A 16981-nucleotide genomic window follows, 5' to 3' on the forward strand; every position below is an offset into this window, starting at 1 on the left:
TTGTTTTAATCTCAAGTGTAATACTCCCAATGCAAAGGAAATCCATTGTTATGGTGGCAAAAGGGGACGCAAATTGCTGTCCCCTTGTTTTGTTGTTACTACAATGATAGTAGGTTGCCTGGAATGTAAGCAATGCAGCTGACCAGTGCTTTCTTGCAGTGCCAGTGTCCTAAAAAGGACCATTTATCACAGCTGTCATTGTCACATCAGGGAGCTGGGCTGGGCTGTGCACATGTGATTTGAGACTGACTTCCTGAGGCAACTCAAAAGAACACTGTAAACAAGTCTTTTAGTTGCAGTTTGACAAAACAATTAGGATTCATGCTAAATTCCCAATTCTGGCAACTGAGTTTGCAAATAATCTGTTTTAGTTTTAATTGTGTGGTTGGAGAATGTTTTTTGATTTTCCAAATTTTTTTCCATTGACCAGATTTTGAGTTACATGTAACCTTCCTCCAATTACCATGGTAATTTCAGTCTACTGTGTAGTCTATTCTGGCTCATATACATATATTGAGCCCAATTTTATCAATAGATAGGTTAATGGCTGCGCGACTGTTATTGTCCAAAATGTCTTTGGCGACGGCTGTCCGTAGAGGATCAAATTAGTTGTGCAACTGTTTTTCCTCGAATCATTGTGCGATCACCTCAGGCCTTCAGCGGGGATCCGCGACTATTCTTCGTATGTCTACAGAGGAATCGTCGCCAGGGATGGAAGTGGATCATATGACATATGCTTATTAGAGGGTCTGCATTGGGGGTAGGTCATGGTAACACTTAAATGTAAGTTCAGGAAGTGGTGATTTCAGGAGGCCCGGTAACGTTTAACGGTGAATTCAAGTGGCCCGGTAATGCTTAACGGAGGAGGAGGAGTTCAGGAGGGGTTGTAAAGCATAACGGCTTGCTAGATTGGGGTATCACAATAGGTGAAAGTAGACTAATTACCATGTGAGAAGGAAAAGCTGCCTAGAACCAAGGACGTTACGTCCTTGCTAGAACCCGGAGGAATGCTTGGAGCACAGAAGCATCGCGCCAGAGACACGACAATCCTAGGGGGTCCGGGAAAAATTTAAATCTTGACCCTTCGAAATGCTATTTCCTGAATTTTCCAGCAAATGTTGCTGACAGACTAACTAGATACCCAACCGATAGAGTGACCAGGTCACATGATGCATCAGGCATAATAAATAAATAAATGAATGAAATGAAATGAATGAAGGCCAGCAGTACCCTGATAAGTCATGTGTCCTGGCCACTCCATACCAAGTTGCCAAAATGAAACAAAGGAAAGAATTTGTGACTTTCTCCACGCAGCATTGACTAGAATCTGGGGCAGGTAATTCCCTCATGAGGTGTGCTAAATCAGTCTGTATCTGTATATGTGGAGTGAGGAATGGTCGTCCTGTCCTGAGTTTCCCCCAATCTCATTAAAGAGAAGGATTGGGGGAAACTCAGGACAGGACCACTCCTGACTGATTTAGCACACCTCATGTGGTCCTGAGGTCATGCAGCTTCTGGGTCACTGAAAGGTCAGCTCACACTCAGACTGCTATCACAACAGTATCATGTTTACATCAGCTTGATGAAGTCTGGAAGAGAATGTCAGAGAAGACAAGTTGCTTCATTCCCAATCCACAGTGTATTTGAATGGAATCGAAATAAGTCAATAGTCATCTATAGAGCTAGAGGTATGAGACTTTTCCACAGGACTGAAGGAAATTGTAGGCACATTGTTTGGCTGGTAGTGTTATAAATTCTGACTCTAAGAAATAGTAAATGATCAGGAATAGAACTGGATTGTGCCTTTTACTTTCTTGTTCAGAGCAAGTTATATAGATATCTCACTCACTCACTCACGGCCCGTAACCTCAGTGGTTTTCATGATAGCTGATCATCTTTGAAATTCTGAAACTTTGGCACGATTTACACGAGGCAAAAAAGAAACCGGGGCGCGTGTCCTAGGACACTTTTTTTGCCCGTGTAAAAACGAATACGACACTCTGCAGCGCGCACCTGTAGCACCTCCAGAGGTAACCTGCCACGCACCGCGGGGAGTCTGCGGTGCTGCCCAACCTCGTGTAAACGGATCCAAGTCACAGGCAGTGTGTGCACTCCTGGTATGCTCTTGCACCTAAACTGTTTGGTTGATGTGGCCTTGAGCTTCAATGATAGCAACAGCAGCAAAGAAGGCTGCCTATTGAATGTCCTGGTACCGGTTCGTACGAAGTACAAGTCGTCTTCGCCAGGCATGTACGCGTGAGGAGACAAGAAAATTATTATCTTTCGGATGAACAACAAGAACAGAACTTGTTCTATTCCTGCCAAACGAGCACTGTCAAATGTCACGGCAGGTCACCAGAGTTCACGGCATTGCGACACACTGGCGTAGCGCGACGCAGGGGTGTGTCTAAAACGAAAACTGTCTTAAGTCCATCCTAGGACAAACGACATACATTATTCAAAGCTTCTCGTGTAAATTGGGCCTTGGTCCAGTTACAGTGGGTTTACCCCTGTATATCAAAGCAGAGTGCAGAAGTGTAGAAGAACACTTCAGTACTGACAAAGCTGCAAATTATGGAGCCAGCAATTGCAGGGGCTCTCCTTCTCTGTGACAATAAAAAAAATTCCCTCAGCAGTACAAGTCACCCCTGTTAAAAACTCATCTGTCTTGCCTGTAATCCTTAAACAAACAAAGGTGGTCTGTAAACCCCAGGACACTGCAGCTACACTGTCATGGCATTTCTCCATTGGCCTTTCAACAACTATTGTCATTTAAGTAGCCATGTTTGAAGACCATGATTAGTGTTAATGTTCAATGAATCATTACAATTATAGTATATTTTGTTGTCTCTCACATTATGATTAGCACTTTCCTGAAGCATGCACTTGTGTGTATAGAACTGGAGCTTTTCAGGTATTTCTGTCACTTGAACCAGCAAATGTGAAATCAGCTTACAGTTGCAGTCTATAGTTTTCTTGTGCGGGACCTTCCTGTAAGTTGAACTAAGATACAAGACAAATTTATGTCACCACATGATGAATCCAAGAGATAAAGATCAGAGGGGCCCATCTTACACTAGCCTGGGTACCATTCAAAGGGTTAGGGTTAGGGTTAGAGCAAGAGTGTCTTCAAGGCGGTCAAACTTGGTATGATTAGAAAGGTCTATTGGTAGGTACTTGTATGCTGCAAACCGTTTTGAAATTGCATGCTTTGTTGTGGAGATATGAGTGTTTCAATGCTAACCCTAACCATAACCCTAATCTAGGGCTAGGGTTAGGGTAAAAGGTGTGTTCAAGGCGGCTAAACTTGGTATGATTAGAAAGGTCTATTGGTGGGTACTTGTATGCTGCAAACCGTTTTGAAATTGCCTGCTTTGTTGTGGAGATATGAGTGTTTCAGTGCTAACCCTAACCCTAACCCTAACCCTAACCATAACCCTAATCTAGGGTTAGGGCTAGGGTTAGGATAAAAAGTGTGTTCAAGGCGGCCAAACTTGGTATGATTAGAAACGTCTATTGGTGGGTACTTGTATGCTGCAAACCGTTTTGAAATTGCATGCTTTGTTGTCGAGATATGAGTGTTTCAGTGCTAACCCTAACACTAACCCTAACTGTAACCCTAATTTAGGGTTAGGGCTAGGGTTAGGGTAAAAAGTGTGTTCAAGGCGGCCAAACTTGGTATGATTAGAAAGGTCTATTGGTGGATACTTGTATGCTGCAAACCGTTTTGAAATTGCGTGCTTTGTTGTGGAGATATGAGTGTTTCAGTGCTAACCCTAACCCTAACCATAACCCTAATCTAGGGTTAGGGCTAGGGTTAGGGTAAAAAGTGTGTTCAAGGCGGCCAAACTTGGTATGATTAGAAAGGTATATTGGTGGGTACTTGTATGCTGCAAACCGTTTTGAAATTGCATGCTTTGTTGTCGAGATATGAGTGTTTCAGTGCTAACCCTAACCCTAACCCTAATCTAGGGTTAGGGCTAGGGTTAGGGTAAAAGGTGTGTTCAAGGCGGCCAAACTTGGTATGATTAGAAACGTCTATTGGTGGGTACTTGTATGCTGCAAACCGTTTTGAAATTGCATGCTTTGTTGTCGAGATATGAGTGTTTCAGTGCTAACCCTAACCCTAACCCTAACTGTAACCCTAATTTAGGGTTAGGGCTAGGGTTAGGGTAAAAAGTGTGTTCAAGGCAGCCAAACTTGGTATGATTAGAAAGGTCTATTGGTGGATACTTGTATGCTGCAAACCGTTTTGAAATTGCGTGCTTTGTTGTGGAGATATGAGTGTTTCAGTGCTAACCCTAACCCTAACCATAACCCTAATCTAGGGTTAGGGCTAGGGTTAGGGTAAAAAGTGTGTTCAAGGCGGCCAAACTTGGTATGATTAGAAAGGTATATTGGTGGGTACTTGTATGCTGCAAACCGTTTTGAAATTGCATGCTTTGTTGTCGAGATATGAGTGTTTCAGTGCTAACCCTAACCCTAACCCTAACTGTAACCCTAATTTAGGGTTAGGGCTAGGGTTAGGGTAAAAGGTGTGTTCAAGGCGGCTAAACTTGGTATGATTAGAAAGGTCTATTGGTGGGTACTTGAATGCTGCAAACCATTTTGAAATTGCGTGCTTTGTTGTGGAGATATGAGTGTTTCAGTGCTAACCCTAACCCTAATCTAGGGTTAGGGCTAGGGTTAGGGTAAATGGTGTGTTCAAGGCGGCTAAACTTGGTATGATTAGAAAGGTCTATTGGTGGGTACTTGTATGCTGCAAACCGTTTTGAAATTGCATGCTTTGTTGTCGAGATATGAGTGTTTCAGTGCTAACCCTAACCCTAACCCTAACTGTAACCCTAATCTAGGGTTAGGGCTAGGGTTAGGGTAAAAGGTGTGTTCAAGGCGGCTAAACTTGGTATGATTAGAAAGGTCTATTGGTGGGTACTTGTATGCTGCAAACCGTTTTGAAATTGCGTGCTTTGTTGTCGAGATATGAGTGTTTCAGTGCTAACCCTAACCCTAACCGTAACCCTAATCTAGGGTTAGGGCTAGGGTTAGGGTAAAAAGTGTGTTCAAGGCAGCCAAACTTGGTATGATTAGAAAGGTCCATTGGTGGGTACTTGTATGCTGCAAACCGTTTTGAAATTGCGTGCTTTGTTGTGGAGATATGAGTGTTTCAGTGCTAACCCTAACCCTAACCGTAACCCTAATTTAGGGTTAGGGCTAGGGTTAGGGTAAAAAGTGTGTTCAAGGAGGCCAAACTTGGTATGATTAGAAAGGTCTATTGTTAGGTACTTGTAATATGAAAACCGTTTTGAAATTGTGTGCTTTATTGTCCAGATATAAGTGTTTAAGCGCTAACCCTAACCCTAACTGTAACCTTAATTTAGGGTTAGGGTTATGGTAAAAAGTGTCTTCAAGGCGGCCAAACTTGGTATGATTAGAAATGTGTATTGTTAGGTACTTGTAATCTGAAAACGGTTTTGAAATTGCTCGCTTTGTTGTCCAGATATAAGTGTTTTATCGCTTACCCTAAACCTGAATATTGCTTACTTAGGACCAACTACACAGGACCTGTACTGGCTGTGCTAACTGGTGCTAAGGGTCTAGACTGAATGTACTTACTTATCTATGACCTCATCTACCCTTGGGGGTGTCGCACTTTAATGTAGTCAAACAAACACCAGAAACGTTCAGGTTGGGCAAAAAAAGCTTGGTTTCCTGTGTCCCCCTTTTCCTCCCTAACATCAAGGTTTGTGTGGGGGTTGGCTAGCAGAGACTACTGAGAGGACTTATTTACTTGTAATCGTTATACTTTAAGTCTCTATCAGACCCCCTCCCTGGTCGAATATAGTAATAGTGGGGCTTTGGCCAAGCCATCCTAGTAGGAGTTAATTGGCCGAGGACTGAACTGGCCAGCTCACTGGATAGACTGTAAAACTTATTTGTCCCTACTCCTACTTTTAATCCAGCTGACACATCTGCTTGGAGACTAGTATACTTCAACTGCAGAGGAGAGTAGTATTAGTGCCATGTTTGTGAAGAAGGCAACATGTCAGGAGGCAGTCATGTTTAGTCTCGATTTTTTGCAGAATTCCATAACATGTGGCCATAGGAAGGACTGGTGGAGGATATGATATGACTTTGTCTTGAATAAAAAGCATTAAAAAGTGGTGACTTTTCACGTTCAGGTTCAGCCCATTTTGGACAGTACCGCAACCTGGCTGTATATTATTTGATAGACAAGCCATAGGCAACAGGCTGATTTTAGGGGCGACAATGAGTTGTTCAAAAAGCTGATCTGGGAAAAAAAATCTTCCTTGTTTGTTGTTGTGGACTTTGCCATCCAGAACATGGACTTTGACTTCAGAAGGAGACACTGAAATAGTTTGGTTTGACTAGTGGTAAATCCCAAGACATACTGTAGAATACTAAAACTGTCATTTAATGATTTTAAAAGCTTTGTCTCAAGCATTACACTCTGAGGTCAAACTTCTACACCTTTTGTTATCACACTGTGATACATATCTAATCTAAAACATTTTGCTCATACAAAACTAAATAACAAAGTGAGGTATTTCAGATGAACAAAACTAAATAACAAAGTGAGGTATTTCAGATGAACAAAACTAAATAACAAAGTGAGGTATTTCAGATGAACAAAACTAAATAACAAAGTGAGGTATTTCAGATGTGAGCCTGTACAATGTACATGTGTACCTTTCTGGCAAATCTAAGTCATTTCATATTAGAATGAACTTTCTTTTATATAAATGCCATAACAAAATGTTGTTTTTTTAGAATCTACCTATCCTTGTACATATAACGTTACATGGTCATTTACATAACTGGTTTGTTTTGAAGTTATTCACATTGCAGTAAAATGTTGGTCATACTCATCTTATTAATATTATACTGTAAATGCATTTAAGTCTGTGGGGATTTCCCTTTGCTGTAGCATGTAAATGGAATGTTTGCAGTGGTTTTGAATTTGCAGTAGCACTATCTTGTGAGTTTGAATGCATTTACAGTGCTGCACTGTAATCACATACTGTGGAAAACCCAGCGCCTCCGAACTGCTAGTCAGAAACCACTTACTGGTGACTCACCAAGGATGCTACAAACAAACAGAACAGTCCACTTTTGTCCAGTACTGTGTAGAAGTAGACAGTGCTGGCGTGATCACCTGTCACTGATCTGACAACAATATCTACCCTCTGAATAAGAAGTACAAATTATACTACTTTTCTACAATCATGATGTTATACAGTAGGTCGTATCACACACACACACACACTCACTATCTGGTTTAGCCTCCGTTGTTCCCTGTATGGAAAAATGAATGAATGCAAACTAAAATCAAATGTGTCTTGTAAGTATTCATGTCTCTTCATCATAGCATGGTACCGCAAACATTCATTCATTTAATTATAGCAAGAAGGGCTGTAGGTGGCGCAAGCAGAAGATTATAAGGAAAATGTTTGCGGTGGTTTTGAGTTCGTGGTGAAGCGGCCACCACAAAAACTGCGAACATTAAACCACTGCAATATAAAACCTCTGCAAAAGTTTCTGCATTTACAGTAATCTTTTTTATATGTTGGCAAGAAATTTCTCATTAATAACTCAGTAACTCTCATTCAAACATACTCCTACATGTAAATTCCTTTCTGAGGTGACATGCAAACCTTTATTCAATGACATAAGCTATACTTAAGTTCTCTGTTACTTTGACATGAGTACAGATTGATGAAAAGACACACCAAGTGATTTATTTGAGCAGTCAGTGTCCTAAAGTTAGACCATGTAATAATTAACAAATACAGTAGAAGTCCCGTAACTGTATGAGATGGACAAACTGAGCAATGATTATCAATGTCATTTCTTTAAAACATGTTGCAAAACAAATACACAAAGACTTCATGTTATCTATAATATAATCATGTTAGTTCACCTTTATATGCAGTTAAGGCTACATCCATTGTTTTTTAGAAACAAAGGGTATTTAGGAATATCAAGTTGGCAAGCAGTGCAATATTTTGGAAATATTTGCATCATTTTGAAGATATTGCAATTTGAAACCACCTTCAATTGACTTCATATAAGTTTCAGGTAAAGTTTAGTAGCTTTAGAACAATTCAAAACTTTTTCACTGTATCAAGCTATCATCAACTTTAGAGTTCCTATTTTCCATTCTACACAAAAAAAAACACAGATGAATAAATTGGAGAAATGATCTTCAAATACAATTCAATCTCTACAACTGGATTAACAAAAAAAACATTTACTTCCGGACGTTTCAAGACTGACATCCATCACTCTTCTTCAGTATCATTAGAATAAACTCAGGCAGAACAATTTAATACAAGTACAGTTAACTAGAAAAACTGCAATTCTTTCACTGTTGTATTTAAAGATGACAAGTGTGTTTGCTTCTCATGTGAGCATAAGAAATGAAAGTATCATGATATAACATAAGCTAGAATGATTAAGTCCACAACATATGTACAATATTTCACTGTAAAAAGTGCACAGACAATAAATCATTGAATAGAATATGCGTAAACATGAGATGGAGGCCATTGAACAGAATTGAAAACGCATTCACTTTTGCAAGCAACAAAAAATACATATTGGAAAGTAAAATAGTTAAGATTTGACCAAGCAATGCTGTACATGTGTACAGTAGAGTCCATTCCAAGACATCATGAGGGTTTTTAGACAAGAATCGTCAAAAGTTTGAATTATTTTGAACAAAAGAATATCTATAAGCCCCAGCAGTTATAATTTTTTTTTTAATTTAATGGAGAAATTTGAATCTATCTAAATTCCTTTGAATACTTCGGAAGCATTTTGAAAGAGATCGCACAAAAATTTCTTTATTTCCAATAATTTTCAAATATCTGCAGGATTCTTTCACTTTTAGAAATATTGACAAAAAATGGTAAACTTCGCCAAATGGTAGAAATAGTTGATTGCCCTAATAAAAGTTTTGTCAGCCTCGGATATTTTTAGACTTCACTACTGAGCACTGTTGGGTCCTTTATGGTGAGTTATTGCTGTATGACACCCAACCATACACAAACATGCACTTTGCAGGGATGTGCAAATTGCTTTCTTCCCAGTCCACTGTTACAAGAAATGGTAGAAAATGGTAAATAATGGCAATACGCTGTTACCATTATTTACAATTTGTTAGAAGTATTCTGTTCCACATCCTGAATATTTCAAAGGTTTCACACAGCCAGGAAAACATTTTAGAAAGTTGAAATATAATTCAAAATATTTCAAAATATCAAATATCCTATACATAAAATTGAAAAGAATTGATGACAATGGCAACCCTCACAGTGACTTGGAATGGACTCTACATATTTTGGAGGCCATTCCACCTGGGGAAGAGTTACTCTTTCTCAATGTTGTTTGGGAATTCTGCTGTGTATATGGAGTTATTCAGGGTCATTGATACTACCTTTGTGTTGATTTGGTTGAAGGCTATAGCTACATAGGTTCCAGAGGGCTTGTGCCTGTTAATATGTGGGACAGAGAAAAGGGTTGTTTCATTGTTGTGCTCTTCCCCAGGTGGAATGGCCTCCAAAACATGTACTATAGCATAGTGTCGTCCTACTGCGACACACTGACAAGGGTCCACACATGTGCAGGACTTAGCACTATGTTGCACATAGCAAATAATTTCCCCAACACACTTGTCATCTCCAAATACAACAGTGAAAGAATTGTGTTTCTGAACCCTTCTGTATGCCTTAGAGTGGTAGATTATTCCATGGATCATCATTCTGTAGGATAGATGAAAGAAAATAACTGTCATTAGCCATACATATTGATAGACTTGAGTCCAAAGATGTAGACAATCAGTTTCAACATACTTAAAATAAAATAGAGCCACACCCTGGGCGAAAAATTGCATTAAGTCATCAAAAATTGTCTATCATAATACATTGTATTTCTGTGGAACTGGTTAGAAAACAAAAAATTCTCACATCAAGCACATATATTTGTATGATAAAAATATCCGATTCCATGAATGATGTAACAAGATTCACTTCGCATGGAAAATGCAAATAAAGCAATTAACATGCATTGGCATAATACCGGCCGTAAGACTTATACCGACCGATAAAAAATAATGGAATTTAAAGAGATCTACACATGCAACAATAGTTATTTATTATTATAGGTATGCACACTTCAGACATCTAGGTGTCCAATACATCATTTACAAAGCATCGATAACAATGCATTCCAAGACAACAAGGCCAAAAGTTTTCAGTTCATTTTCGGGGCAGGCGAGCTTGTCGTGGGACAAACACACTGTCACGTTCATCACCAGATTTGTAGATAATAATCACATGTGCTCACGGCACAAGACGAGCATGATTCAACAGCAATCTTGAATTTCTTTTGGTGACCTACAACTCGTGTAAAAGTGTGAGGAACCGTTGCATTATCGCCCGGATCTACGGCGGAATGGGTCAAATTGAACGTACGCCGCCATTTTCCCGCCATTTTTAATGCTACGCCAGCAGTAAAGTTTTACGTCATAGCGGTTGTGACGGACCAAAATTAAATTAAAATTCTTGTCAGTATACGCCCATTTTCTCAGGCTGTAACAGCAACATGTAACTGGAGAAAATGATGCGTTGATCATTTGCCAAATTAGCATTGCTTGAGAAATTGCAGTATACGGGCCAGTATTATGCCAATGGATGTTAGAGGGTGTTTCTGTCTGACTACATTGCTATTGGACATTGGATGGCATTACTGAATTGTTAAAAGTCTTTCAAAACCTCTTAGCACACTGTGAATACCTTGTAGGGCATAGGTACATGTGTAGGCAGCAAGGTGTATGAGATAAAACTTTATTTACCTGTCATATGTAGCCAAATCTCCTAATGGTTGTCCTGTAGCTGCTGTAATTGCATTGTAGTGGTCCTCAACAAGCAGTCCTTTCCCATCTTGCTTGTCTTTCTTCATGAAGCCAACGGCAAAACAGTCATCTGCTATTCGATGGTAATTTGACCTGAAAATTAATGGCAAAACAGTTCTGTATCTGTGTCTGTATCTATATAGCCGGTATAACCGCCGTTCGGCATAACACACCAGCTTCTGTATCTGTATCTATATAGCCGGTATAATCGCCCTTCGGCATAACACACCAGCTTCTGTATCTGTATCTATATAGCCAGTATAATCGCCCTTCAGCGTAACACACCAGCTTCTGTATCTGTATCTGTATCTATATAGCCGGTATAACCGCCGTTCGGCATAACACACCAGCTTCTGTATCTGAATCTATATAGCCGGTATAATCGCCCTTCGGCGTAACACACCAGCTTCTGTATCTGTATCTATATAGCCGGTATATAACTGCCCTTCGGCATAACACACCAGCTTCGCAGGAACATGGCATGGCAGCAGCTGGTTATATTACACTGAACAGCCTATCACACCTACATTGTAACTTATGAACTTCTTTAAAACTATCCAGGGAAGAGTTATCCCCTACTGTGCTTGGTGATAACAAATTCCATTCTAGGATAGTTCTGGGAAAATAAGAATTTTTGAACACATCAAACCTAGGTTGGTAACTCTTATTGTCTTAATCTCCATGCAAGCAGATTCCCAGGGGTGTATGATTATAAGATAGTATCAAAGATGGCAAATGAGTATAGTACATGTACATGTGTTGGAGGCCATTCCACCTGGGGAAGAGCCCATTAGCCTTGCCTTTGTAAACATTACATTGGGGATTTCTAATTCCAGTTGTTGTTTAGAACTTAAACTCTTGATAGATTCTTAAAACCAATATATAGCAAAGGGAGTAAACTTTGTGGCCTTATACTTTCATAATCGTAGGGTATTGATCTTATGAGTAGCAACCAGTATGTTGATAATGATAACAATAACGTGTCTTGACTGTTAAATCAGCAGAATGCCAACAATTTTTGTGTTTACTACGGTGAATGGCCCTTGTGGTTTTTTAAAAATTCTGAGCCATAAAAAATATGCAGACTCCTTATATGAAATGAAACAACAGCCTTCACATTATCACAATTTGAGAATGGAAATATCTGTGATGTATTGTACTTACTTGTGTTCTGGGTTGCTTTGCCCCCAAATCTTCTGGAGAAAGGCATGTGCTGGACTGTCAGGTTTGAAACAGTCCCTTGTAACTTCTGGGAACTTTTGCATTATTGACACTGCTCTCATGATCTGTTGATAAAAGAATAAAGGCAGTGTGAGAAAACCCCTGTTAAGATATACTTTACAAGGCTCCAATACTCCCAAATTGATTAAGGAGTCTGACAGATAGAATTTCATTTGCACTTGTACTTGTACTTGGCAACACAAATCCATGCATTTTCCTCCAGAAGTGTAACAAATTTTCAAAAGCATTACCTAGTCAATGCTTATCCAGTAAATGTAGTTTGTGGGTGGGTGTTTTGAGCCCAGCTTCAACATGTAATTGTTCCCTAGGCTACCGAGAATATAATGTACTTTATATCAAATGATATTCATTTCAGAAATCTTAAATGTAGACAACAAACACATTGCCCACATCATTGAGTTCAGTTCACTGTTTGTATTAACCTGTTTCATTCTATTCTAGAACTGACCTGCTCAACAATGCCATTTGTCCCATGAACCATCTTTATGATCTGTCCGTTGAGGTCTTCAAAATAAAAACAGGAGTTCGCCCAAAGTGGACCCAGGTCCCTGACATTGTCTGCGTAATGTAGCAGGCTGTGCACATTGCAGACTAGTTCTGAAGTTGCTGCATAAACAAAAAATTTCATGACTGTACAAATTACAATCAAACACTTGATAAATATCTTAAAGAGAGTTTGGCAAAATACCTCATTAGTCAGTGTAATAATGTACCTTTAGTCATACTGACTAATAAGACTTTAAAAGCAGCAAACATACATTTACAAGAAGGGTAACTGTCCATTAAATATAATTATCCGTGTACAGCATTTAACTAGAATTTCTGGAACTTGGGACCGTGACACACATGTTCAATGTCAATACAAATTTTCATTCATATTGCTTGATCAATACCTACCATACAAGTTTCCGAACTGGCCCACAAACTGTTCAAGTTGTGCCTCTGCCCTGTCAACATCGTCTGTTGTAATGGATGATTGTAGGAGAGTGTGAATTGCCATCACAAGTAGTGTGTAATGCTCATAGTACGCCTCTGGCAAGATGTTCAGCATGATGGGAAGAGAGTAATAGAGTAGCCACGCCCTAAACTCCGAAGCTAGAGATACAAAATGGTAGGGAACTCATTACCTATTGTTATTGTCTGGTGATACCCAAATATTTCAAAACTGAACACAAATGTATCTAATATGTAATTAATGTATAACATATCAATGAGCTACACCCAAGTGAATTAAGAGCTAGTAAGAATCAAACATTAGTGCTCAGGGTCAAAAAATCGATTTGGCTCATACTTTGCACAGTGATAGTACTTGGCCCACAGCCCCTCAAAATAGCTTTCTTTCCGGTCATAACTAATTGTTGCCATGGCAACAGCCCAAACAAGTTTTGAGACCATTTTCACTGATTTTTGCATGTCAACAACATGGAAATTGGCCTTGAAGTTTTCATCACATTTTTCCAAAATCAGAAAAGTGACCTACTTCTGGTAACAGCCGTATGCTAACAAGACAAGGACCCAAACTTTGCAAGGATCCATTTAATAGCTAATTCAAGTATCTACATGTATATCTGTTATAAATTTCAAGCAAAAATACTCTACACTTTGAGACTTCCATCTCCTCAAATTTGGGCAAAAAATTAAGTTTTTTGATGACTGAAAACATAGTATTGTTTTGAGGCTGCCCATTGACTGAAATCTACATGTTCATCAACTTCACACCTATTTTGTACAAGTCTAGACATCAGTTTAACAAGATCCTTTTCTATTTGTCGTTGTGATAAAGCATTTGGTAGTAATCAGGTCCTAAACTTGGGTCTATCAAACTACATTCATCCATAGTTAGATTATACTGCTGCTGGGTTCCCTGACGCAGGGGTAGTATGTAACAATACTGACTTGGCCAGAAATACATGTTGTCATGAATATAACATATAATTAGTAATAGGGGTGGGTACCATTACGGAAAAGTCAGGTACAGGTACAGACCTGTCTATTAAGAAAAAAAACTAGCGAATGCACAATACTTAAAACAATGGTCCATTTTGCTAAAAAGGAATCTGTTTAATGGAGTAATTCCTCTTCTCAATGCATTTTAAGATCCTATGTTCAATTCGACATGTAAACATTCTGTTAACTTAAAGCAATGTTTAACTACTGGTATAGGAACTTGCTCAAAAATGACTTATCAACTCTCCTCTACTTCGCTTTTGTTATTTTCTTGGACCGATATGCCCCAAAATATGTGAACATCTGCCTGTAAAATCTGTTTATTTTCCAATCGTTCCAAAATCCAGTACACTGATTTTTTTTCAGGTCTGTTTTTTCTGGACCGCTCCAACAAGAGAAACAGTATAATTGTACTGGTACACTGTACCTATTCAGCAATTTTATCTTAAAGTTTGTCAAATAGTTTATCATCTCACTTTAGCATCCAACTTGTAACGTTACTTTTAACAAAACGGACAATGGATTGAAAATCAAATCAAATACTAATGAATCCTCTAAAAGCTATGTGTACACATACCTTTCCAGTGTTGTAGTTGAGAGGAAATACTTCTAGGCCTCCTGTGGATTTCCATGGGTGGCTGAATTCTTTCCAGCATGTCATCCACATCATGTACAGCATGACCACAGTACCATGGCTTTGTCTTATTCGCAGGGGTTTCAGAAAACCAAAATCGGACCAGACGTTTTGTTACTCCAAGTAGTGCATTATGCATATAATCTACTGCCATCCCTGCGATAAGATCAAAGTATGGTACTATGGTCAGCCATGTACGACCCTTTATTCCAAAGCACTGTTGGATTGGTAAGAAAAGAAAAGCAAATTGAATATCGTGCTCAGGTTGGGCAGATTAATGATTTGCAACAAGGCAATTTGGTGCTGCATTTGAGCAATGTTGCACCTTTTCAACATTCAAAACGAGGAAAGAAAGAGGAAATTCAGATCTTAACATGAAATTTTATGCATTGATTCATGACAGGTGTCCCCACTAGAGTTGTACAAAAATTGTTTGAGAAAATATAAGGAAGGACAATAATGCAACATACGTATAATAATTGTACCATTATTTTCATTGTTTTACATATTTCAATTTTCATACAAGTTAAGAAAATATATCCATTTTTCAAATGCATTTTTTCCAGGATAAGTTCTATACATGTAGCTCTGTGGTGATAAAAAACAGACCTGAGAAACAAATTCAAAAATCTTACCTCAGAGTCTGTGTTTCCTTCCACTGCAGCTGCAGCATGGGCTCTGGTGTCTCGATGTGTACGCAGGGGGCCCTTTGGGTTGTCTTGGCTGAATGGGTACTGGTGCTTGTGACCAGTATGGGTACCAGGCTGTAGGCACTTGGGACACCCATATTTGCCGTTGTGTTGCTTCATATTGATAAGCAAAGCTTTCGCTTGCATGTCTGCTGTGCACCCAACCAGGAACACTTTGGTAGTGTAGCTGTTCTCATTTGGTGGGTGTACCTCAATACCTAAGATGTTGGAAAATGAAGGTATACGTTGTACTGGTCTATTGTGGTCCGTGTAATTACTTTAATGTTACTAAATTATCAACAAAACATGTCATTGATGTGCATGTCCAGTTTTTTTTTGGAATTGTGTTCTATAAGTCATACATGTATATGTAGGCAGGTCTTTATGAGGACCCAAAGGGGGGGGGGACCAGACAATGCTATACGCTAAATTCTAATGGCCGGCTTCGTATTACGCTAAATTCAGGAAGCCTCTCTATGCTAAATTCGAAAGCTTCCCCACACATTATGCAGAACTCATCATCGAGCGACTGATTAATGGTAACCGGCGGCAGAGGAGGCGGCAGCAAATTTCTAATGCGGGGGGCGCAATATTGCTTACCGAATCTTCATCATCTTGAGTGCCAAAGGCGCGACAATTCTATGGGATCCGGGGGAATGTTCACCGGGAAAATTTTGAAATCTTGACCCTCTGAAACACTGTATTTGAGGGGCACCTTTTCTCGCAGACTCTAGGCAATACTTAATGTCACCAAAAACAATTGGTTTCAATTAAGCAACTGGATATGACTTTGCTGGAGTAAATGTTTTTGGTGTATCTTATTAGTATACCTGGATGTCTAACTTTCATCAACGAATCTTTATTGCCATTTCTATTAATCAAATACAGTTTGAATTTTTGATGGCGACGCCACCATGTTGATGTGAGCGCAGATGGTGCGGGGCATCGCAAAGGAGGTCACCCGAAATTTTGAAATCACGACCCTCTGAAACGCAATTTCCTGCATTTTGACGGGACTTAGGGCAATGATTAGGGTAATGGTTTGATTACGCAATACGCTCAATTCATCCATTACGTTTTGCGGTAAATTCCGGGGAACTACAATGCACTACGTAGAATTAATAAGAGAGTCAATTACGCTCTAAGCAAAATGCACTGATTACGCTCTACGGTGAATTAAGCGATCCGCCTATGCTCTACGTAAAACTAAAACGGCCGATTACGCTCTACGCAAAAGGGCATGCAGGCCGCCTTTTATGATTTGTTGTTGATCTAATTCTTACGAAAGCTATTATTTCTAAATTGAGAATTGCCCAAGGGTACTTACCTGACGGGTAATTGTGGTTGTCCCTTACAGGACCACGAAGTGCCATCACTGGGTCACATACCTTATTATAGTGCAGTTATCTCTTTTAGCCAATCAACGCCAAGAATCAGAGTGCAAAGGTTCCTCCTTCTCATCCCCCATCTGTTTCTCATTTCATACTTGGCGCAACCGGTGCTGGACGCCAGAATGGGGGGGCAGCTGACTACAAT

General features: G+C 39.5%; 1 protein-coding gene across 1 annotated transcript in view; it reads right to left on the bottom strand.

The window, feature by feature from the left end:
* Nucleotides 1–6222: 6222 nt before the first annotated feature.
* Nucleotides 6223–16981, bottom strand: part of LOC118417371 — a 20972-nt gene continuing 10213 nt past the window's right edge. Inside the window, exons 4-10 of the mRNA XM_035822925.1 lie at nt 15392–15663; nt 14700–14973; nt 13073–13270; nt 12624–12781; nt 12098–12219; nt 10874–11026; nt 6223–9782 (exon numbers count right to left, since the gene is read on the bottom strand). Of these exons, the coding sequence (XP_035678818.1) occupies nt 9389–9782; nt 10874–11026; nt 12098–12219; nt 12624–12781; nt 13073–13270; nt 14700–14973; nt 15392–15663 (1571 nt within the window). The 3' untranslated portion in view covers nt 6223–9388. The remainder of the gene's footprint in view (nt 9783–10873; nt 11027–12097; nt 12220–12623; nt 12782–13072; nt 13271–14699; nt 14974–15391; nt 15664–16981) is intronic.

This window comes from Branchiostoma floridae, chromosome 6 (genome assembly GCF_000003815.2).
Source record: "Branchiostoma floridae strain S238N-H82 chromosome 6, Bfl_VNyyK, whole genome shotgun sequence".
In the NCBI taxonomy this organism is placed as follows: Eukaryota; Metazoa; Chordata; class Leptocardii; order Amphioxiformes; family Branchiostomatidae; genus Branchiostoma; species Branchiostoma floridae.